Source organism: Ascaphus truei, chromosome 18, assembly GCF_040206685.1.
Source record: "Ascaphus truei isolate aAscTru1 chromosome 18, aAscTru1.hap1, whole genome shotgun sequence".
Classification (NCBI taxonomy): domain Eukaryota; kingdom Metazoa; phylum Chordata; class Amphibia; order Anura; family Ascaphidae; genus Ascaphus; species Ascaphus truei.
Genome location: NC_134500.1, coordinates 35544708 through 35572425, shown reverse-complemented (window position 1 = coordinate 35572425; position 27718 = coordinate 35544708). Strand labels below are relative to the sequence as shown.

Sequence of the window (27718 nt, the reverse complement as noted above, 5' to 3'; positions counted from 1 at the left end):
GCTTGCGACACAGACCTGTGAGGTGCCTCAGACGCTGGCTGCCAGATAGCATCGTGTGGAAGACAGATGATGTCGCAATAACAGCAGGAAAGGATCCGTCGGGATACTTCTCTAGAACCATCACTGCTGCTGACGAGTGTGCGGTAACCTCGTGTATTACACGTGAATGCTTATGTTTTACATATATGATGTTCGCAGAATACTTACCTCCTTATCACTGAATTAACAATATTGATATACTTCACCATTTGCGTTTAGCGCTTTTTTTTGTCTTTTTTCTCTTAGTGCTTGGGAGTGCTGAGCCACTCTTTAACTTTAGCTGCATACGCTGACACCTACGGTTTTGTATGGTTTTAATAATTTTTCACTTCCACTGTAGGGTAGTGCCTTATTTAGTACTAGTTAGTACTAGACTTATGTTCTTAAGAATTAATATATGGTGTATGGTTTAACATTGATTGAACACAGTTAAGTTTTGTTTTGGATTGCACACTTTATTCTTTTATTTCTGTTCTTCACAGAGCCTTCCAAACCTCACAGGTCTCTTCTTCACATGTACAGAGTACCTCAAACCTCTCAGGTCTCTTCTTCACATGTACAGAGCAGCCCAAACGTCACACGTCTCTTCTTCACATGTACAGAGCTTCCCAAACCTCACAGGTCTCTTCTTCACATGTACAGAGCTTTCCAAACCTCACAGATCTCTTGTTCACATGTACAGAGCTTTCCAACCCTCACAGATCTCTTCTTCACATGTGCAGAGCTTCCAAAACCTCACAGGTCTCTTCTTCACATGTACAGAGCAGCCCAAACGTCACAGGTCTCTTCTTCATGTGTACAGAGCTTCCCACACCTCACAGGTCTCTTCTTCATGTGTACAGAGCTTCCCACAACTCACAGATTTCTTGTTCACATGTACAGAGCTTTCCAAACCTCTCAGGTCTCTTCTTCACATGTACAGAGCAGCCCAAACGTCACACGTCTCTTCTTCACATGTACAGAGCTTCCCAAACCTCACAGGTCTCTTCTTCACATGTACAGAGCTTTCCAAACCTCACAGATCTCTTGTTCACATGTACAGAGCTTTCCAAACCTCACAGATCTCTTCTTCACATGTGCAGAGCTTCCAAAACCTCACAGGTCTCTTCTTCACATGTACAGAGCAGCCCAAACGTCACAGGTCTCTTCTTCATGTGTACAGAGCTTCCCACACCTCACAGGTCTCTTCTTCATGTGTACAGAGCTTCCTACAACTCACAGATTTCTTGTTCACATGTACAGAGCTTTCCAAACCTCACAGGTCTCTTGTTCACATGTACAGAGCTTTCCAAACCTCACAGATCTCTTCTTCACATGTGCAGAGCTTCCAAAACCTCACAGATTTCTTGTTCACATGTACGGAGCTTCCCACACCTCACAAGTCTCTTCTTCGCATGTACAGCCCTTCCCAAACCTCACAAGTCTCTTCTTCATGTGTACCGAGCCTTCCGAACCTCATAATTCTCTTTGTGAATGTCTGTGTGGTTCCGTATTATAAAATAAACAGATAATCATTGGCTCGGAGACACAGAACTCTTGTAACTAATGACCCCACTCCCCTCAAACATCGGTGAATGACCCGCCGGTGGAGAACCCGTTGCCTGCCTATTGTCCGCCCCAGAGAACTTTACTGCGCCCCCAGTGATATCGGTACATGAGACATCTCACCTGAGGGGACGATTTGGCTGTGGAGTTCCCCAAGCCCAGCTTGCCATAATCTCCATCTCCGAAAGCCCAGACCACCAATCCGTCCGCTGACACGGCCAATGTGTGGTTGAGTCCACAAGCCACCTGTGGGCGGGAGGAGATCAGCACCACTTCAAAGGCAGGCAGGAAATATATGACCCAAAAGTAGCCAAGCGCAGACTGTCAGCTCTTGGGGCAAGGTGTCAGTCACAAGCCCTTTGGGAGAAGGAGCGGCTCAGTGAGTAAAGACACTGACTGGCACTGAGTGTGAAGCAGGAGAGGGAGCGGCTCAGTGAGTAAAGACATTGACTGGCACTGAGTGTGAAGCAGGAGAGGGAGCGGCTCAGTGAGTAAAGACACTGACTGGCACTGAGTGTGAAGCAGGAGAGGGAGCGGCTCAGTGAGTAAAGACACTGACTGGCACTGAGTGTGAAGCAGGAGAGGGAGCGGCTCAGTGAGTAAAGACACTGACTGGCACTGAGTGTGAAGCAGGAGAGGGAGCGGCTCAGTGAGTAAAGACACTGACTGGCACTGAGTGTGAAGCAGGAGAGGGAGCGGCTCAGTGAGTAAAGACACTGACTGGCACTGAGTGTGAAGCAGGAGAGGGAGCGGCTCAGTGAGTAATGACACTGACTGGCACTGAGTGTGAAGCAGGGAAGGAGCGGCTCAGTGAGTAAAGACACTGACTGGCACTGAGTGTGAAGCAGGAGAGGGAGCGGCTCAGTGAGTAAAGACACTGACTGGCACTGAGTGTGAAGAAGGGGAAGGAGCGGCTCAGTGAGTAAAGACACTGACTGGCACTGAGTGTGAAGCAGGAGAAGGAGCGGCTCAGTGAGTAAAGACACTGACTGGCACTGAGTGTGAAGCAGGAGAGGGAGCGGCTCAGTGAGTAAAGACACTGACTGGCACTGAGTGTGAAGCAGGGGAAGGAGCGGCTCAGTGAGTAAAGACACTGACTGGCACTGAGTGTGAAGCAGGAGAGGGAGCGGCTCAGTGAGTAAAGACACTGACTGGCACTGAGTGTGAAGCAGGAGAGGGAGCGGCTCAGTGAGTAAAGACACTGACTGGCACTGAGTGTGAAGCAGGGGAAGGAGCGGCTCAGTGAGTAAAGACACTGACTGGCACTGAGTGTGAAGCAGGAGAGGGAGCGGCTCAGTGAGTAAAGACACTGACTGGCACTGAGTGTGAAGCAGGAGAAGGAGCGGCTCAGTGAGTAAAGACACTGACTGGCACTGAGTGTGAAGCAGGAGAGGGAGCGGCTCAGTGAGTAAAGACACTGACTGGCACTGAGTGTGAAGCAGGAGAGGGAGCGGCTCAGTGAGTAAAGACACTGACTGGCACTGAGTGTGAAGCAGGAGAGGGAGCGGCTCAGTGAGTAAAGACACTGACTGGTACTGAGTGTGAAGCAGGAGAGGGAGCGGCTCAGTGAGTAAAGACACTGACTGGCACTGAGTGTGAAGCAGGAGAGGGAGCGGCTCAGTGAGTAAAGACACTGACTGGCACTGAGTGTGAAGCAGGAGAAGGAGCGGCTCAGTGAGTAAAGACACTGACTGGCACTGAGTGTGAAGCAGGAGAGGGAGCGGCTCAGTGAGTAAAGACACTGACTGGCACTGAGTGTGAAGCAGGAGAGGGAGCGGCTCAGTGAGTAAAGACACTGACTGGCACTGAGTGTGAAGCAGGGGAAGGAGCGGCTCAGTGAGTAAAGACACTGACTGGCACTGAGTGTGAAGCAGGAGAGGGAGCGGCTCAGTGAGTAAAGACACTGACTGGCACTGAGTGTGAAGCAGGAGAGGGAGCGGCTCAGTGAGTAAAGAAACTGACTGGCACTGAGTGTGAAGCAGGAGAGGGAGCGGATCAGTGAGAAATGACACTGACTGGCACTGAGTGTGAAGCAGGAGAGGGAGCGGCTCAGTGAGTAAAGACACTGACTGGCACTGAGTGTGAAGAAGGGGAAGGAGCGGCTCAGTGAGTAAAGTCACTGACTGGCACTGAGTGTGAAGCAGGAGAAGGAGCGGCTCAGTGAGAAAAGACACTGACTGGCACTGAGTGTGAAGCAGGAGAGGGAGCGGCTCAGTGAGTAAAGACACTGACTGGCACTGAGTGTGAAGCAGGGGAAGGAGCGGCTCAGTGAGTAAAGACACTGACTGGCACTGAGTGTGAAGCAGGAGAGGGAGCGGCTCAATGAGTAAAGACACTGACTGGCACTGAGTGTGAAGCAGGAGAGGGAGCGGCTCAGTGAGTAAAGACACTGACTGGCACTGAGTGTGAAGCAGGGGAAGGAGCGGCTCAGTGAGTAAAGACACTGACTGGCACTGAGTGTGAAGCAGGGGAAGGAGCGGCTCAGTGAGTAAAGACACTGACTGGCACTGAGTGTGAAGCAGGAGAGGGAGCGGCTCAGTGAGTAAAGACACTGACTGGCACTGAGTGTGAAGAAGGGGAAGGAGCGGCTCAGTGAGTAAAGACACTGACTGGCACTGAGTGTGAAGAAGGGGAAGGAGCGGCTCAGTGAGTAAAGTCACTGACTGGCACTGAGTGTGAAGCAGGAGAAGGAGCGGCTCAGTGAGTAAAGACACTGACTGGCACTGAGTGTGAAGCAGGAGAGGGAGCGGCTCAGTGAGTAAAGACACTGACTGGCACTGAGTGTGTAAGCAGGAGAGGGAGCGGCTCAGTGAGTAAAGACACTGACTGGCACTGAGTGTGAAGCAGGAGAGGGAGCGGATCAGTGAGTAAAGACACTGACTGGCACTGAGTGTGAAGCAGGAGAGGGAGCGGCTCAGTGAGTAAAGACACTGACTGGCACTGAGTGTGAAGCAGGAGAGGAGCGGCTCAGTGAGTAAGACACTGACTGGCACTGAGTGTGAAGCAGGAGAGGGAGCGGCTCAGTGAGTAAAGTCACTGACTGGCACTGAGTGTGAAGCAGGAGAAGGGAGCGGCTCAGGGAGAAAAGACACTGACTGGCACTGAGTGTGAAGCAGGAGAGGGAGCGGCTCAGTGAGTAAAGACACTGACTGGCACTGAGTGTGAAGCAGGGGAAGGAGCGGCTCAGTGAGTAAAGACACTGACTGGCACTGAGTGTGAAGTAGGAGAGGGAGCGGCTCAGTGAGTAAAGACACTGACTGGCACTGAGTGTGAAGCAGGAGAGGGAGCGGCTCAGTGAGTAAAGACACTGACTGGAACTGAGTGTGAAGCAGGAGAGGGAGCGGCTCAGTGAGTAAAGACACAGACTGGCACTGAGTGTGAAGCAGGAGAGGGAGTGGCTCAGTGAGTAAAGACACTGACTGGCACTGAGTGTGAAGCAGGAGAAGGAGCGGCTCAGTGAGTAAAGACACTGACTGGCACTGAGTGTGAAGCAGGAGAGGGAGCGGCTCAGTGAGTAAAGACACTGACTGGCACTGAGTGGCACTGAGTGTGAAGCAGGAGAAGGAGCGGCTCAGTGAGTAAAGACACTGACTGGCACTGAGTGTGAAGCAGGAGAAGGAGCGGTTCAGTGAGTAAAGACACTGACTGGCACTGAGTGTGAAGCAGGAGAGGGAGCGGCTCAGTGAGTAAAGACACTGACTGGCACTGAGTGTGAAGCAGGAGAGGGAGCGGCTCAGTGAGTAAAGACACTGACTGGTACTGAGTGTGAAGCAGGAGAAGGAGCGGCTCAGTGAGTAAAGACACTGACTGGCACGGAGTGTGAAGCAGGAGAGGGAGCGGCTCAGTGAGTAAAGACACTGACTGGCACTGAGTGTGAAGCAGGAGAGGGAGCGGCTCAGTGAGTAAAGACACTGACTGGAACTGAGTGTGAAGCAGGAGAGGGAGCGGCTTAGTGAGTAAAGACACTGACTGGAACTGAGTGTGAAGCAGGAGAGGGAGCGGCTCAGTGAGTAAAGACACTGACTGGCACTGAGTGTGAAACAGGAGATAGAGCGGCTCAGTGAGTAAAGACACTGACTGGCACGGAGTGTGAAGCAGCAGAAGGAGCGGCTCAGTGAGTAAAGACACTGACTGGCACTGAGTGTGAAGCAGGAGAGGGAGCGGCTCAGTGAGTAAAGACACTGACTGGCACTGAGTGTGAAGCAGGAGAGGGAGTGGCTCAGTGAGTAAAGACACTGACTGGCACTGAGTGTGAAGCAGGAGAAGGAGCGGCTCAGTGAGTAAAGACACTGACTGGCACTGAGTGTGAAGCAGGAGAGGGAGCGGCTCAGTGAGTAAAGACACTGACTGGCACTGAGTGTGAAGCAGGAGAAGGAGCGGCTCAGTGAGTAAAGACACTGACTGGCACTGAGTGTGAAGCAGGAGAAGGAGCGGCTCAGTGAGTAAAGACACTGACTGGCACTGAGTGTGAAGCAGGAGAGGGAGCGGCTCAGTGAGTAAAGACACTGACTGGCACTGAGTGTGAAGCAGGAGAGGGAGCGGCTCAGTGAGTAAAGACACTGACTGGTACTGAGTGTGAAGCAGGAGAAGGAGCGGCTCAGTGAGTAAAGACACTGACTGGCACTGAGTGTGAAGCAGGAGAGGGAGCGGCTCAGTGAGTAAAGACACTGACTGGCACTGAGTGTGAAGCAGGAGAGGGAGCGGCTCAGTGAGTAAAGACACTGACTGGCACTGAGTGTGAAGCAGGAGAAGGAGCGGCTCAGTGAGTAAAGACACTGACTGGCACTGAGTGTGAAGCAGGAGAAGGAGCGGTTCAGTGAGTAAAGACACTGACTGGCACTGAGTGTGAAGCAGGAGAGGGAGTGGCTCAGTGAGTAAAGACACTGACTGGCACTGAGTGTGAAGCAGGAGAGGGAGCGGCTCAGTGAGTAACGACACTGACTGGCACTGAGTGTGAAGCAGGAGAGGGAGCGGCTCAGTGAGTAACGACACTGACTGGCACTGAGTGTGAAGCAGGAGAGGGAGCGGCTCAGTGAGTAACGACACTGACTGGCACTGAGTGTGAAGCAGGAGAGGGAGCGGCTCAGTGAGTAAAGACACTGACAGGCACTGAGTGTGAAGCAGGAGAGGGAGCGGCTCAGTGAGTAAAGACACTGACTGGCACTGAGTGTGAAGCAGGAGAGGGAGCGGCTCAGTGAGTAAAGACACTGACTGGCACTGAGTGTGAAGCAGGAGAGGGAGCGGCTCAGTGAGTAAAGACACTGACTGGCACTGAGTGTGAAGCAGGGGAAGGAGCGGCTCAGTGAGTAAAGACACTGACTGGCACTGAGTGTGAAGCAGGAGAAGGAGCGGTTCAGTGAGTAAAGACACTGACTGGCACTGAGTGTGAAGCAGGGGAGGGAGCGGCTCAGTGAGTAACGACACTGACTGGTGTCCCGGTGTCGGCTCCTTGTGACCTTGGGCAGTCACTTTATCTCGCTGTGCCTCAGGCACCAAAAACAGATTGTAAGCTCCGCAGGGCAGGCCCTGTGCCTGCAAAATGTCTCTGTAACGCGCTTACAAACTAGCAGCTATACAAGAACACGCTGCTATTATTATTATTTGTCACCGTGGCGTTTGCATTTAGACAGTGAGTTTTATATCTCACTGGGTGGGAACCTGGTGTCCCCCCCATACTCCTCCGAGCCAAACAGGGACCCCGAGATACTTACTGGTGAAGTTACTGGGTTTAAATCTCTCTCAGGGGAAACAAAATGGCTGCCAAACCTCAGGTCAATAGGAAGCAGTAAATTGAATCAGTTGTGGCTTCCTGTTGGGCGGCCATTTAAATCCTCTTTAAAAACCAAGAAGAAATACCGGTAACTTCACCAGTAATTATCTTGGAAACTGGGGCCGACCGTCTGAGAGGGGGCGCTGGGAGCGGCGCGGTGTCGGGGGGAGAGGGGCGCTGGGAGCGGCGCGGTGTCAGAGGGAGAGGGGCGCTGGGAGGGGCGACGGGGAGAGGGGCGCTGGGAGCGGCACGGTGTCAGAGGGAGAGGGGCGCTGGGAGCGGCGCGGTGTCAGAGGGAGAGGGGCGCTGGGAGCGGCGCGGTGTCAGAGGGAGAGGGGCGCTGGGAGGGGCGACGGGGAGAGGGGCGCTGGGAGCGGCACGGTGTCAGAGGGAGAGGGGCGCTGGAAGGGGCGACGGGGAGAGGGTCGCTGGGAGCGGCACGGTGTCAGAGGGAGAGGGGCGCTGGAAGGGGCGACGGGGAGAGGGTCGCTGGGAGTGGCGAGGTAACAGCCGGAGAGGGGTGCTGGGAGCGGCACGGTGACAGGGGGAGAGAGGGGCGCTGGGAGCAGCGCTGTGACAGGGGGAGAGGGGCGCTGGGAGTGGCACGGTGACAGGGGGAGAGGGGCGCTGGGAGCAGCGCTGTGACAGGGGGAGAGGGGCGCTGGGAGCGGCGCGGTGACAGGGGCGCTGGGAGCGGCGCGGTGACAGGGGGAGAGGGGCGCTGGGAGCGGCGAGATGACAGTCGGAGAGGGGCCCTGGGAGCGACGCGGTGACAGGGGGAGAGGGGCGCAGTGACATGGGGAGAGGGGCGCTGGGAGCGGCGACGGGGAGAGGGGCGCTGGGAGCGGCACAGTGACAGGGGGAGAGGGGCGCTGGGAGCAGCGCTGTGACAGGGGGAGAGGGGCGCTGGGAGCGGCGCGGTGACAGGGGCGCTGGGAGCGGCGCGGTGACAGGGGGAGAGGGGCGCTGGGAGCGGCGAGATGACAGTCGGAGAGGGGCCCTGGGAGCGACGCGGTGACAGGGGGAGAGGGGCGCAGTGACATGGGGAGAGGGGCGCTGGGAGCGGTGACAGGGGGAGAGGGGCGCTGGGAGCGGTGACAGGGGGAGAGGGGCGTAGGGAGCAGTGACAGGGGGAGAGGGGCGCTGGGAGCGGTGACAGGGGGAGAAGGGCGCTGGGACTGGCGTGGTGACAGGGGGAGAGGGTCCCTGGGAGCTGCGCGGTGACGGGGAGAGGGGCGCTGGGAGCGGCACGGTGAGAGGGGGAGAGGGGCGCTGGGAGTGGCGAGGTAACAGCCGGAGAGGGTCGCTGGGAGCGGCGCGGTTACAGGGGGAGAGGAACGCTGGGAGTGGCGCAGTTACAGGGGGAGAGGAACGCTGGGAGTGGCGCGGTTACAGGGGGAGAAAGGTGCTGGGAGTGGCGCGGTTACAGGGGGAGAGAGGTGCTGGGAGCGGTGCGGTGACAGGGGGAGAGGAACGCTGGGAGCGGCAAGGTGACGGGGGGAGAGGAACGCTGGGAGCGGCGTGGTGACAGGGGGAAAGGGACGCTGGGAGCGGCAAGGTGACGGGGAGAGGAACGCTGGGAGCGGCGCGGTGACAGGGACGCTGGGAGTGGCAAGGTGACAGCGGAGAGGGGGTCTGGGAGCGGCGCGGTGACAGGAGAGGAACGCTGGGAGCGGCGCGGTGACAGGAGAGGAACGCTGGGAGCGGCGCGGTGAAAGGGGGAGAGGGACGCTGGGAGTGGCAAGGTGACAGCCGGAGAGGGGGTCTGGGAGCGGCGCGGTGACAGGAGAGGAACGCTGGGAGCGGCGCGGTGAAAGGGGGAGAGGGACGCTGGGAGCGGCGCGGTGACAGGGGGAAAGGGGCGCTGGGAGTGGCAAGGTGACAGCCGGAGAGGGGCGCTGGGAGCGGCGCTGTGACAGGGGGAGAGGGGCGCTGGGAGCAGCGCTGTGACAGGGGGAGAGGGGTGCTGGGAGCAGCGCTGTGACAGGGGGAGAGGGGTGCTGGGAGCGGCGCTGTGACAGGGGGAGAGGGGCGCTGGGAGCGGCGCTGTGACAGGGGGAGAGGGGCGCTGGGAGCGGCGCTGTGACAGGGGCAGAGGGGCGCTGGGAGCGGCGCGGTGACAGGGGGAGAGGGGCGCTGGTAGCGGCGCGGTGACGATGTGGAGTACCTGCCCGATGTGGAATCCTTCCAGCGCAGTTACGCGCTCCGGCAGTTTCTTATTGGACGTGTTTCCCAGCCCCAGCCGGCCATAATCTCCGTTTCCGAACGTAAACAGCTTCCCGTCTGCGGTCACCACCGCCGAGTGTTTGAAACCGCAGGACATCTGGGGTCAGGGTTAAATAGGAGTGAGTGGCAGGGCGGTGTAATAACGCGCAGAGAGATATAATAACACGCAGAGCGATATAATAACGCGCAGAGATATAATAACGCGCAGAGAGATATAATAACACGCAGAGCGATATAATAACACGCAGAGCGATATAATAACGCGCAGAGATATAATAACACGCAGAGAGATATAATAACACGCAGAGAGATATAATAACACGCAGAGCGATATAATAACACGCAGAGAGATATAATAACACGCAGAGCGATATAATAACGCGCAGAGATATAATAACACGCAGAGAGATATAATAACACGCAGAGCGATATAATAACACGCAGAGCGATATAATAACACGCAGAGCGATATAATAACACGCAGAGATATATAATAACACACAGAGAGATATAATAACACGCAGAGCGATATAATAACACGCAGAGCGATATAATAACACGCAGAGATATATAATAACACACAGAGCGGTATAATAACACGCAGAGCGGTATAATAACACGCAGAGATATATAATAACACACAGAGAGATATAATAACACGCAGAGCGGTATAATAACACGCAGAGATATATAATAACACACAGAGAGATATAATAACACGCAGATATAATAACACGCAGAGCGATATAATAACACGCAGAGATATATAATAACACACAGAGAGATATAATAACACGCAGAGCGGTATAATAACACGCAGAGATATATAATAACACACAGAGGGATATAATAACACGCAGAGCGGTATAATAACACGCAGAGATATATAATAACACACAGAGAGATATAATAACACGCAGAGCGGTATAATAACACGCAGAGATATATAATAACACACAGAGAGATATAATAACACGCAGAGCGATATAATAACACGCAGAGAGATATAATAACACGCAGAGCGATATAATAACACGCAGAGATATATAATAACACACAGAGAGATATAATAACACGCAGAGCGGTATAATAACACGCAGAGAGATGTAATAACACGCAAAGATATAATAACACGCAGAGCGGTATAATAACACGCAGAGAGATATAATAACACGCAGAGATATAATAACACGCAGAGATATAATAACACGCAGAGCGATATAATAACGCGCAGAGATATAATAACACGCAGAGAGATATAATAACACGCAGAGCGATATAATAACGCGCAGAGATATAATAACACGCAGAGAGATATAATAACACGCAGAGCGATATAATAACACGCAGAGCGATATAATAACGCGCAGAGATATAATAACACGCAGAGAGATATAATAACACGCAGAGAGATATAATAACACGCAGAGCGATATAATAACACGCAGAGAGATATAATAACACGCAGAGCGATATAATAACGCGCAGAGATATAATAACACGCAGAGAGATATAATAACACGCAGAGCGATATAATAACACGCAGAGCGATATAATAACACGCAGAGCGATATAATAACACGCAGAGATATATAATAACACACAGAGAGATATAATAACACGCAGAGCGATATAATAACCCGCAGAGCGATATAATAACACGCAGAGCGATATAATAACACGCAGAGATATATAATAACACACAGAGCGGTATAATAACACGCAGAGCGGTATAATAACACGCAGAGATATATAATAACACACAGAGAGATATAATAACACGCAGAGCGGTATAATAACACGCAGAGATATATAATAACACACAGAGAGATATAATAACACGCAGATAGATATAATAACACGCAGAGATATATAATAACACACAGAGAGATATAATAACACGCAGAGCGGTATAATAACACGCAGAGATATATAATAACACACAGAGAGATATAATAACACGCAGAGCGGTATAATAACACGCAGAGATATATAATAACACACAGAGAGATATAATAACACGCAGAGCGATATAATAACACGCAGAGAGATATAATAACACGCAGAGCGATATAATAACACGCAGAGATATATAATAACACACAGAGAGATATAATAACACGCAGAGCGGTATAATAACACGCAGAGAGATGTAATAACACGCAGAGATATAATAACACGCAGAGCGGTATAATAACACGCAGAGAGATATAATAACACGCAGAGAGATATAATAACACGCAGAGATATAATAACACGCAGAGATATATAATAACACGCAGAGAGATATAATAACACGCAGAGAGATGTAATAACACGCAGAGATATAATAACACGCAGCGGTATAATAACACGCAGAGCGGTATAATAACACGCAGAGAGATATAATAACACGCAGAGAGATATAATAACACGCAGAGATATAATAACACGCAGAGATATATAATAACACGCAGAGAGATATAATAACACGCAGAGCGGTATAATAACACGCAGAGAGATGTAATAACACGCAGAGATATAATAACACGCAGAGATATATAATAACACGCAGAGAGATATAATAACACGCAGAGAGATATAATAACACGCAGAGCGGTATAATAACACGCAGAGAGATGTAATAACACGCAGAGATATAATAACGCACAGAGAGATATAATAACACGCAGAGATATAATAACGCACAGAGAGATATAATAACACGCAGAGAGATATAATAACACGCAGAGAGATATAATAACGCACAGAGAGATATAATAACGCGCAGAGAGATATAATAACACGCAGAGATATATAATAACACGCAGTGTGATATAATAACACGCAGAGAGATATAATAACACGCAGAGAGATATAATAACACGCAGAGAGATATAATAACACGCAGAGATATAATAACACGCAGAGAGATATAATAACACGCAGAGAGATATAATAACACGCAGAGATATAATAACACGCAGAGAGATATAATAACACGCAGAGATATATAATAACACGCAGTGTGATATAATAACACGCAGAGAGATATAATAACACGCAGAGAGATATAATAACGCACAGAGAGATATAATAACGCGCAGAGAGATATAATAACACGCAGAGAGATATGTAATAACACGCAGAGAGATATAATAACATGCAGAGAGATATAATAACACGCAGAGATATAATAACGCACAGAGATATGTAATAACACGCAGAGAGATATGTAATAACACGCAGAGAGATATAATAACACGCAGAGAGATATAATAACGCACAGAGAGATATAATAACACGCAGAGAGATATAATAACGCACAGAGAGATATAATAACACGCAGAGAGATATAATAACGCACAGAGAGATATAATAACGCGCAGAGATCTATAATAACGCGCAGAGATATAATAACGCAGAGATATAATAACACGCACAGAGATATGTAATAACGCGCAGAGAGATATAATAACGCGCAGAGAGATATAATAACGCGCAGAGAGATATAATAACGCACAGAGAGATATAATAACGCACAGAGAGATATAATAACGCGCAGAGATCTATAATAACGCGCAGAGATATAATAACGCGGAGATATAATAACACGCAGAGAGATATAATAACACGCAGAGAGATATAATAACACGCAGAGATATAATAACACGCAGAGATATAATAACACGCAGAGATCTAATAACACGCAGAGATCTAATAACGCGCAGAGAGATATAACGCGCAGAGAGATATAATAACGCACAGAGAGATATAATAACACACAGAGAGATAAGAGAGATATAATAACACGCAGAGATATTATAACACACAGAGATCTAATAACACGCAGAGCGATATAATAACACGCAGAGATATAATAACACGCAGAGATATAATAACATGCAGAGCGATATAATAACACGCAGAGATATAATAACATGCAGAGCGATATAATAACGCGCAGAGATATAATAACATGCAGAGCGATATAATAACGCGCAGAGATATAATAACGCGCAGAGAGATGTAATAACGCGCAGAGATATAATAACGCGCAGAGATATAATAACGCGCAGAGATATAATAACACGCAGAGAGATATAATAACACGCAGAGATATACCGGTAATAACACGGAGAGAGATATAATAACGCACAGAGATATAATAACGCGCAGAGATATAATAACGCGCAGAGAGATATAATAACACGCAGAGAGATATAATAACACGCAGAGATCTAATAACACGCAGAACGATATAATAACACACGAGATATAATAACACGCAGAGAGATATAATAACACGCAGAGATATAATAACACAGAGAGAGATATAATAACACACAGAGATATAATAACATGCAGAGAGATATAATAACACGCAGAGAGATATAATAACACGCAGAGAGATATAACACGCAGAGAGATATAATAACACGCAGAGATATAATAACACGCAGAGAGATATAATAACACGCAGAGAGATATAATAACACGCAGAGAGATACAATTACACGCAGAGCGATATAATAACATGCAGAGAGATATAATAACACGCATAGAGATATAATAACACGCAGAGAGATATAATAACACGCAGAGAGATATAATAACACGCAGAGAGATATAATAACACGCAGAGAGATATAATAACATGCTGAGAGATATAATAACACGCAGAGAGATATAATAACACGCAGAGAGATACAATTACACGCAGAGCGTGATTTGCTTCTTTACCCGTGTGAGCGGTTGCTGGGATTATACAGTACCTGCCCGACTTCTTCCCCCTGCAGGGCTTCTATCTGCCTCGGGCGCCGCTGGCGGTCGCTGTTCCCGTGGCCCAGTTTGCCGTAATCTCCGTCTCCCCAGCTGAACACCTCTCCGCTTTCCGTCAGCGCCATGGAGTGTCCGTCCGAGCCACAGGAGGTGACCAGCTGCGTCACCACGAAGCCTGCCACGGGGACAGAGACACGGTAATGACGCTCCCCAGCCCAGCCACACCCCTACTCCAAACCGACAGAAACCGTGGCCCCTTGTCAGAGAGCGTTGTACATGTATGAAACATTGAGGTACAGATCTTTGTACGTGATTGTAGAGCTCAGATTTAGGGCCAAATCCCCCCCCCCCCCCATTTCTTTCAAAAGGAACATGGGATGCCGCGTTTGTAAATATAAAAGCAGTGGTACCCTGCTATACCACTTCACTGCCATGAAAAAGTCGCAGTACAGCGCCCAATATCAGGGCAGTTAAAGCTCTTAAAGGTGCAGACCAAGCAATATCCTACATGTGTTTTTTTTAAATAAATCAGTTCTGAACTATGAGAAAATACTTGTAGTATTTTTAATGGGAAAAAAACCAACAACTCTGAATGACATTTTTAATGTAACAAGCATTTGTTGTTTCTATAGCAACCATTTACAAAGTCACATCACCTTCCTCTTCTGAAACAGGCTCTGCCACACCCCTTTGTGAGCCCTGCTCTCTCTAGCAGTGCACCAATTGTATCCAGTGACTGCCTGGTCACATGATCTTCCCCACAGAACTTTGCATCTTTGGTCCTCTTCTGCTGCACTGACAGCCATTTAGTGAACCCACAAGCCAAATATTCGCCAATCGGTCACAGGAGAACAGATCGATCGGCAACTTAGCTAATTACTTATCATTGTGCGGATTGTATTGAAGCACATATTAAAGGGGGGGGGAGAAATGTAATTAAAAAACGGCAGCTGGGACGCTGCTTTAAGGAGGTTTATTAACATTTATGTTTAATTTTGTTACACAGGATTGAAGCAGGGGCTCTCCTCCGGAGCAGAACCCCATTCATTTCAGCTACAGGGACCCCCTGCTTCCAGGGGTACAGATCTCCTCGGGGGGGTGATAGCCACTCCGGCTGGGTAGCGGGGTTCACATTATGGCCGCTTTCAACGCTCCCGTGACCTGTGGGCCAATAGGAAGCTGTGAAGTCATCCGGTGCGGCTTCCGATTTGCCCGCGTGACAATGGAGCTTTACACAAAGTAGAGTGATACCGGGCGCCCCTTTCAGAGGTCTGTATCTCCGGAAGCAGGGGGTCCCCGGAGCTGAAATTAATGGGGGTCAGCTCCGGAGACCCCCTGCTGCAACCCTGAGTTAAAACAATCAATGTAAAATTGCTGATTGCTCCATTAAACCCAATTGAAAAAAGTTGACATTGTAAATGGAAATGTAAGGACAGAAATGGCGGGCGCCTACAGGCACAGTCCCGACAAGTCGCGCTATTTCCCCTGCCCGGAGATTAAGTCCTGACCTTGCAGCGCAGAGATCACCGTGAGTACATGAAGGTCGTCTGAGTTCCCCTGTCCCAGCCGGCCGTAGCTGCCCTCGCCGCACGCCAACACCGCGCCGTTCGCCTGGATCACAAACGTGCAGTTCTGGCCGCAGATCACCTGGGAAAAACAAACAAACTGCATTGTGGGAAAATATCCGGTATCCTGTACAGGCCGCACATCACCCAAGCATGAACCCTGGGTAGAAGACACAGCCCACCTCGGTGAAGCGACTGAAGTGTATTGTGGACACCAACGTTTCGGTCTGCTATGGGACATTCATCAGGATGACCCTATATAATATATATATTTATTTCCTAGGACGTTGCACCCTTCAGTGTATACTACATTTACTAAGGTCTGCTTACTCCCTTCTCTCTCTCTCTCTCTCGATATATATAAAAAAAGTTTGCGCCCCCAGGGCTAGGATATCGTCCATTGCATTCTTGGTTCCATATTTATATTTCCTTCCTCCAGGACAGACTGTGTGAGGGGGTTCATTGGAAGTGATGGAAAGAACTAACTCTTCTTCATTATAAAATGAATGATTTACTAGGGGAATAGTCATCTAGTTAGTCAGCTAATGCCGAGTGTCCAGTCACTCCACTCGTGGAAATGCTCAGATACTCAGAACCACCATACACTGCAGCATGTTACCCAGGAGTCTTGTTTCTAATTTCCCCAGCATTGAAGAGCAGTGCAAGGGTTGAAGGAGCAGTAAACTCCAGGTTTCAATCTGGCAAAGAGAAAACAAAATGGCGGCCAAATCTCAGGCCAATAGGAAGCTGCGACATCATCGGTTGCAGCTTCCTAATGGACGGCCCTTTCAAGCCCCTTGAAAAACCAGCAAATAATACCGGTAACTTCACCAGTATATCGGGAACCCCCCCAATCTTGTTAGTTAGGGTGAATTTCCCGTCTTCCGGTTACCTGCTGCGCCAGCGAGAAGGACCCTGCGCACGTGGGGATCATCACGTTCCTGCCGGCTTCCGCCAGCTGCCCGTGCCGCCCGGCTCCCCAAAGGGACACGTCACACTTGCCCCCGAGATGCCAGTCCTGTAGGGTGCGGGGGGGAACAGACTCAAAAAAGAGGATGGGCCACACTGGTTAGAGTATTCAAAGTGATGCCCCCCCCCCCCCACCACCACGCGGGTTTAATTTGAAATATTGCTTCCCCGCGCTGTACAAAAGGAGGTCTAACGTCTCTCGTTACGCAAACCCAAAATTAACATGGCTGCCCAACACCTGCAGCTTCTAAGAGCTTTAGCAGAGGAAAACAAATGACAGGCAGGCGCACTGAGGGATAGTAAATGCTTTATTATTAAAAAGAAGGTGATACGACAGTGGACAAACAAGGTCTACTGATTAATATAGGGAAATAAAACGGAAGTAAAATATGTTAGAATAATTGGTTCATACACCAGTACGATCGGGGGATAGCACCGGGTCAAAACGAAATCCCATTAGCACTACAGAAAGGGTCTCCGGGTAAGCTGGAGTCGTTGAAGTGTGCATGGAAACGAGCTCCGTGCTGCTAGCGGAAGGGAAAGCGAGACAGTGCAGGTGGGAGTTTCCGCACGGACACTATACTGCAGGTTTCAGGGCCTAGTCAAATCCAAATTCAAACGCAGCTAATCCACGCTCAAGGTCACTTTGGAGGGGGGGGGGACTGCTCCTGCTTCCTAATTTCTCAATATACCCGCAGTGTGTGAAGTCGCTTGGCGCCCTGGCATGGAAGGGGGTTAGCGCTCACCTCCGGCCTGGATGTGGCCCACGACATAATTTGCTCGTCGATTCCGTTCACCCATTTGCTGTTATCCTGCCGGAGAAGGGTGGAACACGTTATGTAGGGATTTGGGGCGGGACACAGCTGGTTTCTGAACCTTTCATGGCCCCACCTGGGGGCCCGCCAAACCTCTCCCCCACCCCCCACGGCAGTGATAGGGTCAAATGCCGGCGAACCCTAATCCAAACAAAGATGGCTCCTTCGTACCATTAAGAGTCTCAGCTCGTCCTCCGGCACTGGCTCCAGGTCGGGGACAGTGAAGGATTCTGGGAACTGCGCCCCTCTGGCCAGTGCTTCGGCCGCCTTGACGGTGGTGGAGAAGCACTCCAGCCAGGCCCACTCGGCCGGGTTCCAGCAGGCGGGGTCCGGCGCGGACGGACGGTGGTGGGGCGGGACGGGGGCGCCACACAGGAGGTGCTCCAGGGTGAGTCCCACGGCCAGGGACGCCAGGCACTGCATGTACGCACTGTGTACCAGCTGATCCCCGCACAGCACGTGGGGCTGCACACACGGGAAGACGAACACATGTGACATCGGTCACGTTAAGAGGACAAGACAACTCGCGTGCAGAATGGACTCATTAAAAATACAATCGTTACAATCTATATACGGGGGGGAAGCAGGGATATCCCGGGATCTTGGCCTGTTGGTGGCCCCTGAGTCCTGGAGTTGCCCACCCCTGTACTATAGCATTTTGTGGGCTGACAGAGCAGCTCGTGGTAAGGGGCGTGTCTTTAAAGTGGGTCAACGGCGGGTCCCTTTCACTTTCTCAGGCATCAAAAATAAGAATGTAAGCTCTGCGAGCCAGGGACTCCTTGTACCTGGAAATTGCAATGTTCAGCGCTACGCACACTGTCGGCGCTATATAACAGCATATGTTATATTTATATGTGTGTGTGTGTATATCTATGTGCATATATATCTATAGGTACTGTATTAATCACACAAAGAAAACAGAACCCCCCAAAAAGCACTCAGATATTAATAATGATAAAGCAAACATTATTTTTTATATTTTCTATTACATGTCTGCTTTATCATTATTAATATCCGAGTGCTTTTTTGGGGGGTTTCATTGTGAATCACACTGATTTCATTGTGTGATAAATATTACTTTCCCATAGCACGCCAAACCTGGGTATCTTTTACAGGTACAGCTGAACCCCGTTATAACGCGGTCCGTGCCGGGATCGCATTAAAATTTCGGCGCCGGCATCTAGATCTCTCTCCTCCCTTCATAGGGCTGTGCTCTCTTCTCTGCAGCTGTCAGCTCGCGTGCGCGGTGTCGCAGAGGAGGGTCACATGACACAACACACATTTTTTAGAACATTCAATTCAATGCTTTATTGCTAACGGACACATACACACACCTACAACAATCTCGGGAGCCACGCTCAGACCGCGTTATAAGCGGATTCGCGTTGTAGCGGATCGCGCTATAACAGGGTTGAGCTGTACTTATTTGGCTATAGATGTTATTCAATTCATAGTGTTGATTGCGGTGTCTGCATTTTGTGTAATAACATAATATCTATATGTATATACACACACACAAACACACACACACACACACCCATATACACACACACACTAGAATATAAAATAATCTCGGACCACGTGTTATATTTTCAGGTTGCTGAGGACTTTAGCGATCGAGACTTTTTCGTGCACACGTCAGTGTCACGCAAGTGAGAATGAAACGGTTACCTTCTCGTACGCGTACTGCTCCTGAAGCATGATGGGAAGGCGCTCCAGGAAGGTCTGCATGCAGGGAGCCATGTTCAGTCCCACAATCCCTTGCTGCTTCAGCGCCGTTCTGCACGTGGCTAAAATGTGATTGGCCGAGAGCCAATCCGGGGGGCAGTTCACCACCAGGACGTCCTGCCGGGTAAAAGGGGAGGCGTCTAGCGTGTGGGGAGATATCGGAACATGTTTGGGGGGAGGGGGGAATAAAGGGGTCACCGGGGATCAGTGAGACACCCGGAGAGGCCCTGCGCCAAACGGTACTCCGTGGAATCAGCTCTGCGCAAAGTTTCATTCCCCGCGAATGTGACTTTTACAGCCATCCTGTCAGAGATTAATATGTTTCCCTTTACTCCGGGACAAACCGTCTGATCACCAAGACAGCAGATAAAGATCGTAAACACCTACAGCTGTTTACCAATACATTTTAAAGGGGTACATGGGCCACGCTGGCAGGGAAGGGGTTACCTGGGACGCGCTCCAGGCCACGCTGGCAGGGAAGGGGTTACCTGGGCCACACTGGCAGGGAAGGGGTTACCTGGGCCACGCTGGCAGGGAAGGGGTTACCTGGGCCACGCTGGCAGGGAAGGGGTTACCAGGGATCCGCTCCAGGCCACGCTGGCAGGGAAGGGGTTACCTGGGCCACGCTGGCAGGGAAGGGGTTACCTGGGCCACGCTGGCAGGGAAGGGGTTACCTGGGCCACGCTGGCAGGGAAGGGGTTACCTGGGCCACGCTGGCAGGGAAGGGGTTACCTGGGCCACGCTGGCAGGGAAGGGGTTACCTGGGCCACGCTGGCAGGGAAGGGGTTACCTGGGCCACGCTGGCAGGGAAGGGGTTACCTGGGACCCGCCCAGGCCACGCTGGCAGGGAAGGGGTTACATGGGCCACGCTGGCAGGGAAGGGGTTACCTGGGCCACGCTGGCAGGGAAGGGGTTACCTGGGCCACGCTGGCAGGGAAGGGGTTACCTGGGCCACACTGGCAGGGAAGGGGTTACTTGGGCCACGCTGGCAGGGAAGGGGTTACCTGGGCCACGCTGGCAGGGAAGGGGTTACCTGGGCCACGCTGGCAGGGAAGGGGTTACCAGGGATCTGCTCCAGGCCACGCTGGCAGGGAAAGGGTTACTTGGGCCACGCTGGCAGGGTAGGGGTTACCTGGGCCACGCTGGCTGGGAAGGGGTTACCTGGGCCACGCTGGCAGGGAAGGGGTTACATGGGCCACGCTGGCAGGGAAGGGGTTACCTGGGCCACGCTGCAGGGAAGGGGTTACCTGGGCCACGCTGGCAGGGAAGGGGTTACCTGGGCCACGCTGGCAGGGAAGGGGTTACCTGGGCCACGCTGGCAGGGAAGGGGTTACCTGGGCCACGCTGGCAGGGAAGGGGTTACCTGGGCCACGCTGGCAGGGAAGGGGTTACCTGGGCCACGCTGGCAGGGAAGGGGTTACCTGGGCCACGCTGGCAGGGAAGGGGTTACCTGGGCCACGCTGGCAGGGAAGGGGTTACCTGGGCCACGCTGGCAGGGAAGGAGTTACATGGGCCACGCTGGCAGGGAAGGGGTTACCTGGGCCACGCTGGCAGGGAAGGGGTTTCCTTGGCCACGCTGGCAGGGAAGGGGTTACCTGGGCCACGCTGGCAGGGAAGGGGTTACCTTGGCCACGCTGGCAGGGAAGGGGTTACCTGGGCCACGCTGGCATGGAAGGGGTTACCTGGGCCACGCTGGCAGGGAAGGGGTTACCTGGGCCACGCTGGCAGGGAAGGGGTTACCTGGGCCACGCTGGCAGGGAAGGGGTTACCTGGGCCACGCTGGCAGGGAAGGGGTTACCTGGGCCACGCTGGCAGGGAAGGGGTTACCTGGGCCACGCTGGCAGGGAAGGGGTTACCTGGGCCACGCTGGCAGGGAAGGGGTTACCTGGGCCACGCTGGCAGGGAAGGGGTTACCTGGGCCACGCTGGCAGGGAAGGGGTTACCTGGGCCACGCTGGCAGGGAAGGGGTTACCTGGGCCACGCTGGCAGGGAAGGGGTTACCTGGGCCACGCTGGCAGGGAAGGGGTTACCTGGGCCACGCTGGCAGGGAAGGGGTTACCTGGGCCACGCTGGCAGGGAAGGGGTTACCCCTACGGATAGGGGGTGGGGAGTTTACCTTTGAGCGATTGGAGCAGACAGCCACCCCGACCTCTGGGATCCACACCGTGGTTGTAATGGTCCCAGAGCCCGTTACCACCGTCTGTAACACGGATCCGTCCTGCAACAGACAGAGTTACGTGGGATTGTACAGAAGATTCACACGGCGGCCATATTTAACAGTGGGTCTGTGTATATCTATAAACACGCAAACGTGTAAAATCCTCTTTATACAATTGTATACATTGTAGTGTCTGTGTGCACGTGTCTAGCAGTGCGTCTGTGTGTCTGTACCAGTGTGTTAATGTGCGGGTACTGTATGTGTATCGATGTGTTAATGTGTGTCTGTGTATCAATGTGTTAATGTGTGGCTGTGTATCATTGTGTGGCTGTGTATCATTGCGTGAATGTGTGGCTGTGTATCATTGCGTGAATGTGTGGCTGTGTATCATTGTGTTAATGTGTGGCTGTGTATCATTGTGTTAATGTGTGACTGGGTATCATTGTGTTAATGTGTGGGTGTATCATTGTGTTAATGTGTGGCTGCATATGTGTTAATGTGTGGCTGTGTATCTGTGTGTTAACGTGTGGGGTGTTTATCCGTGTGTGAAATCTCTAATCCCTGACATTTCTATAAGAGATTTAATACAACACAGCAGTTGTGTAAGTGTGTATGTGTGTAAGAATGTGTGCGTGTGTTGCTCAGAGTGTTACTTGTGTACAAATTGTCCTAACTGTCCCTTTTCCTTGTGCAATGTTGCACACGGATATAAAGCCCGCACTAACAGGCCTGTCTGTACACGTTACCGACACGGGTACGGACACGGGTACAGACACGGGTACAGACACGGGTACAGACACGGGACCCTTCTCATCTGCTCACCCTTAAAGACCAGATGTTCAGAAGCCCCCCGAGCCCCCCAGACACCAGCGCCAGTCCGTCCGGGCTGAAGGCCACCGTCCGCACAGGTGTGATATGACCCCGCAACTTGTACACACAGCGGGAGTCCTCCGTCTTCCTACACAACTCCTGAAATATCGCACAAGAGGGAATGTGAGAGGCGCAGTGACCTACCGACCGTGAGGTGTTTAATGGGTTAAAGGGTCAGTCCCACGTGGCAGCAAAGTGACCTACCGACTGTGAGGTTTTTAATGGGTTAAAGGGACAGTCCCACGTAGGATCAAAGTGACCGGGACGTGTTTAATGGGTTAAAGGGTCAGTCCCACGTAGGGGCAAAGTGACCTAATGACAGGGACGTGTTTAATGGGTTAAAGGGTCAGTCCCACGTAGGAGCAAAGTGACCTAATGACAGGGACGTGTTTAATGGGTTAAAGGGTCAGTCCCACGTAGGAGCAAAGTGACCTAATGACAGGAACGTGTTTAATGGGTTAAAGGGTCAGTCCCACGTAGGGGCAAAGTGACCTAATGACAGGGACATGTTTAATGGGTTAAAGGGTCAGTCCCACGTAGGGGCAAAGTGACCTAATGACAGGGACGTGTTTAATGGGTTAAAGGGTCAGTCCCACGTAGGGGCAAAGTGACCTAATGACAGGGACGTGTTTAATGGATTAAAGGGTCAGTCCCACGTAGGGGCAAAGTGACCTAATGACAGGGACGTGTTTAATGGGTTAAAGGGTCAGTCCCACGTAGGGGCAAAGTGACCTAATGACAGTGGGTTAAAGGGCCAGTGTCACTAAATCCCGTCTATATGGGATGTATAACCGACACAGCAATTCTCTAGTTTACAAACTAGTAAGAAGCACACAACGTATGATCAGAACATCCCAACACAGCCATGATAACCCTACCACCAGGCGGAGAGGCGCTTACTGCATATCCGTGGCTGTCTCGGCACTGAGATAGGGGTTTAGCATTAGGGTTTTTAGAGCAAGGGCTTATTGTTTTTAGGGTAAGGGGTTATTACTTTTAGGGTAATTGGGTCAAGGTTTACAGGGGAAATGGGGTTATGGTTTGGGTTTTTAGGGTAAGGGGTTAAGGCTTTTAGAGTAAGGGGTTAGGGAAAGAGGTTAAGGTTAGGGGTTTTTAGGGTAACGGGTTACGAGACACATTACCTGCGATGGCAAACTGTCCCTGTAACCACGTCTCGGCGGTGAAACAATGGCGGCTAACTGTCCCAGACCGCTACGCCGTTTGGCCCCGCACCCCTTTCCCCGTGGCCCCTGGTTCACGTACCTTGCTGGCCGACCTCAGCTCGCTCCATTCACCCGCCGATCTGGATTGAAAACCTTCAGACGCGTCCTGCGGGACCGTCCACACGCACACCAAACCGCTGTGACACCCCCTGCAACAATATGCGGTTAGAGTGTAAGCTCAGTGGCCCGGGCCCTGCTGTGTCCGAGCGTGTTCACCTCCCGGGGATGGAGGCGCACGCAGCAAGGCGAGTGCTTACTGGGGATCCCCAATAGATCTCTTAGGATCTTGGGAAGGGAATCTCTTCTCTATACGGGATCAGAATTCCAGAGCCTTTTATTAACGGATCAGCGAGACCCTGTGTATAGCGAGACCCTGTGTATAGCGAGACCCTGTGTATAGCGAGACCCTGTGTATAGCGAGACCCTGTGTATAACGAGACCCTGTGTATAGCGAGACCCTGAGTATAGCGAGACCCTGTGTATAGCGAGACCCTGTGTATAGCGAGACCCTGAGTATAGCGAGACCCTGTGTATAGCGAGACCCTGTGTATAGCGAGACCCTGTGTATAGCGAGACCCTGTGTATAGCGAGACCCTGTGTATAGCGAGACCCTGTGTATAGCGAGACCCTGTGTATAGCGAGACCCTGTGTATAGCGAGACCGTGTGTATAGCGAGACCCTGTGTATAGCGAGACCCTGTGTATAGCGAGACCCTGAGTATAGCGAGACCCTGTGTATAGCGAGACCCTGTGTATAGCGAGACCCTGAGTATAGCGAGACCCTGTGTATAGCGAGACCCTGTGTATAGCGAGACCCTGTGTATAGCGAGACCCTGTGTATAGCGAGACCCTGTGTATAGCGAGACCCTGTGTATAGCGAGACCCTGTGTATAGCGAGACCCTGTGTATAGCAAGACCCTGTATAGAGTCATTATGAAATGATTGGGCTCGGATGATGACTGGAGGGGATTTTACTAATAACTTTTATTTAAAACTGGATTATTTATTATAAAATGACATATTATTTGTTTGCTTTCTGTTCTCGAGTTTTTTCCCCTACAAAAACCCCACACTGTGAAGGTGGAAGGGTACAAAAAGCCTAATTATTATTTATTATTAATAATTACAAACTACTATTTGATTATTAAAGGTGCAGTACCATGTAGGAACGGGATACCACTAATATTTAGTCCACAATTGTCCTCCGTGTGTTTCACCCGTTAAAACCAGATGCCTGATGGTTTTCCCTTTAACCCATTAACCACGTCCCTGTCATTAGGTCACTTTGCCCCTACGTGGGACTGACCCTTTAACCCATTAAACACGTTCCCTGTCATTAGGTCACTTTGCCCCCACGTGGGACTGTCCCTTTAACCCATTAAACACGTCCCAGTCATTAGGTCCCTTTGTCCGTACGTGGGACTGTCCCTTTAACCCATTAAACATGTCCCTGTAATTTGGCCACGTTGTCCCTACGTGGGACTGACCCTACAGCTGCTGCTAAGTGCCTGACGTAGTGAGGGGGGCAGAGCACGGGGACGGGACACGTACGTGGCCAGCATGAGCTGTGGACTTTCCGATTTCCCGGCTAAGCTGCACCAGGCTATGGCGTTGACGTAGGACGGGTGGGAGAGGCAGTACAGGGGCTTCCAGCCGACCTCCGAGCCCCCCCACAGCCGGACCGCCTCCTCTTTGGCGCAGGTTAGCAGGATCCGGCCCGTCGGGTCCCATTTCAAGCTCACGAACGTGTCCTGGGAGCAAAAAAAAATGGCGGACGCGGGAGGTCATTCACAGGCACAGGCGCAGACACACACACAGACACACACACACACACAGACACACACACAGACACACACACACACACACACACACACACACAGACACACACACGGAACACACCAACGCAGGGGACTGCGGGTAATTTCTGGGGGAACCCCCCCCCTCGCTGCGTCTAATGAATAATCCCCGCAGCGCTGCTTCACGTGACTGCGTAAAAACCCACAGGGACGCCCCACGTGAACACGGAATAGCCACAGGGACGCCCCACGTGAACACGGAATAGCCCACAGGGACGCCCCACGTGAACACGGAATAGCCCGCAGGGACGCCCCACGTGAACACGGAATAGCCCGCAGGGACGCCCCACGTGAACACGGAATAGCCCACAGGGACGCCCCACGTGAACACGGAATAGCCCACAGGGACGCCCCACGTGAACACGGAATAGCCCACAGGGACGCCCCACGTGAACACGGAATAGCCCACAGGGACGCCCCACGTGAACACGGAATAGCCCACAGGGACGCCCCACGTGAACACGGAATAGCCACAGGGACGCCCCACGTGAACACGGAATAGCCCACAGGGACGCCCCACGTGAACACGGAATAGCCACAGGGACGCCCCACGTGAACACGGAATAGCCCACAGGGACGCCCCACGTGAACACGGAATAGCCGCAGGGACGCCCCACGTGAACACGGAATAGCCCGCAGGGACGCCCCACGTGAACACGGAATAGCCACAGGGACGCCCCATGTGAACACGGAATAGCCCGCAGGGACGCCCCACGTGAACACGGAATAGCCCGCAGGGACGCCCCACGTGAACACGGAATAGCCCACAGGGACGCCCCATGTGAACACGGAATAGCCCGCAGGGACGCCCCACGTGAACACGGAATAGCCCACAGGGACGCCCCACGTGAACACGGAATAGCCCGCAGGGACGCCCCACGTGAACACGGAATAGCCCACAGGGACACGGAATAGCCCACAGGGACGCCCCACGTGAACACGGAACAGCCCGCAGGGCCGCCCCACGTGAACACGGAAATGCCCGCAGGGACGCCCCACGTGAACGTGGAATAGCCCACAGGGACGCCCCACGTGAACGTGGAATAGCCCACAGGGACGCCCCACGTGACCGCAGAATAACCGGCAGTGACGACCCACGTGAACACGGAATAGCCGCAGTGACGCCCCACGTGACCGCAGAATAACCGGCAGTGACGCCCCACGTGAACACGGAATAGCCGCAGTGACGCCCCACGTGACCGCAGAATAACCGGCAGTGACGCCCCACGTGACCGCAGAATAACCGGCAGTGACGCCCCACGTGACCGTGGAATAGCCCGCAGTGACGCCCCACGTGACCGTGGAATAACCGGCAGTGACGCCCCACGTGACCGCAGAATAACCGGCAGTGACGCCCCACGTGACCGTGGAATAACCGGCAGTGACGCCCCACGTGACCGCAGAATAACCGGCAGGGACGCCCCACGTGACCGTGGAATAGCCCGCAGGGACGCCCCACGTGACCGTGGAATAGCCCGCAGGGACGCCCGTGACCGCAGAATAACCGGCAGTGACGCCCCACGTGACCGCAGAATAACCGGCAGGAACGCCCCACGTGACCGCAGAATAACCGGCAGTGACGCCCCACGTGACCGCAGAATAACCGGCAGTGACGCCCCACGTGACCGCAGAATAACCGGCAGTGACGCCCCACGTGACCGCAGAATAACCGGCAGTGACGCCCCACGTGACCGCAGAATAACCGGCAGTGACGCCCCACGTTAGCAGTATTTTATCACTGGCGAAATCCCGCCCAAAAGTCGGCCTAGGACAATTGGTCACTTACCTCGCCGTCGGGACCGGTAACCGGCGCCGCTTCGCCGTTAGGGGAAGTGCCTAACCTTAACCCTTACCCTACAACCCCTGTTAACCCCTAATACTAACGCTACCCCCTAGCGTAAAAACCTTAACTCCTAACCACTAAACCCCTAAAGTTATCCCCCTACCCTAACCACTAAACCCCTAAAGTTATCCCCCTACCCTAACCACGAAACCCCTAAAGTTATCCCCCTACCCTAACCACTAAACCCCTAGTTATCCCCCTACCCTAACCACTAAACCCCTAGTTATCCCCCTACCCTAACCACTAAACTCCTAGTTATCCCCCTACCCTAACCACGAAACCCCTAAAGTTATCCCCCTACCCTAACCGCTAAATCCCTAAAGTTATCCCCCTACCCTAACCACTAAACTC

At 52.0% G+C, this 27718-nt stretch overlaps 1 protein-coding gene across 1 annotated transcript in view; it reads right to left on the bottom strand.

Annotated features, from left to right (window-relative positions):
* The window catches only part of HERC1 (HECT and RLD domain containing E3 ubiquitin protein ligase family member 1), a 248039-nt gene that overhangs the window by 19716 nt on the left and 200605 nt on the right, over positions 1-27718 (bottom strand). Inside the window, 12 exon segments of the mRNA XM_075576093.1 lie at positions 1708-1830; positions 9522-9677; positions 14335-14516; positions 15850-15988; positions 16799-16924; positions 17622-17687; positions 17862-18155; positions 19362-19535; positions 21535-21636; positions 22399-22545; positions 23710-23818; positions 25220-25419. Of these exon segments, the coding sequence (XP_075432208.1) occupies positions 1708-1830; positions 9522-9677; positions 14335-14516; positions 15850-15988; positions 16799-16924; positions 17622-17687; positions 17862-18155; positions 19362-19535; positions 21535-21636; positions 22399-22545; positions 23710-23818; positions 25220-25419 (1818 nt within the window).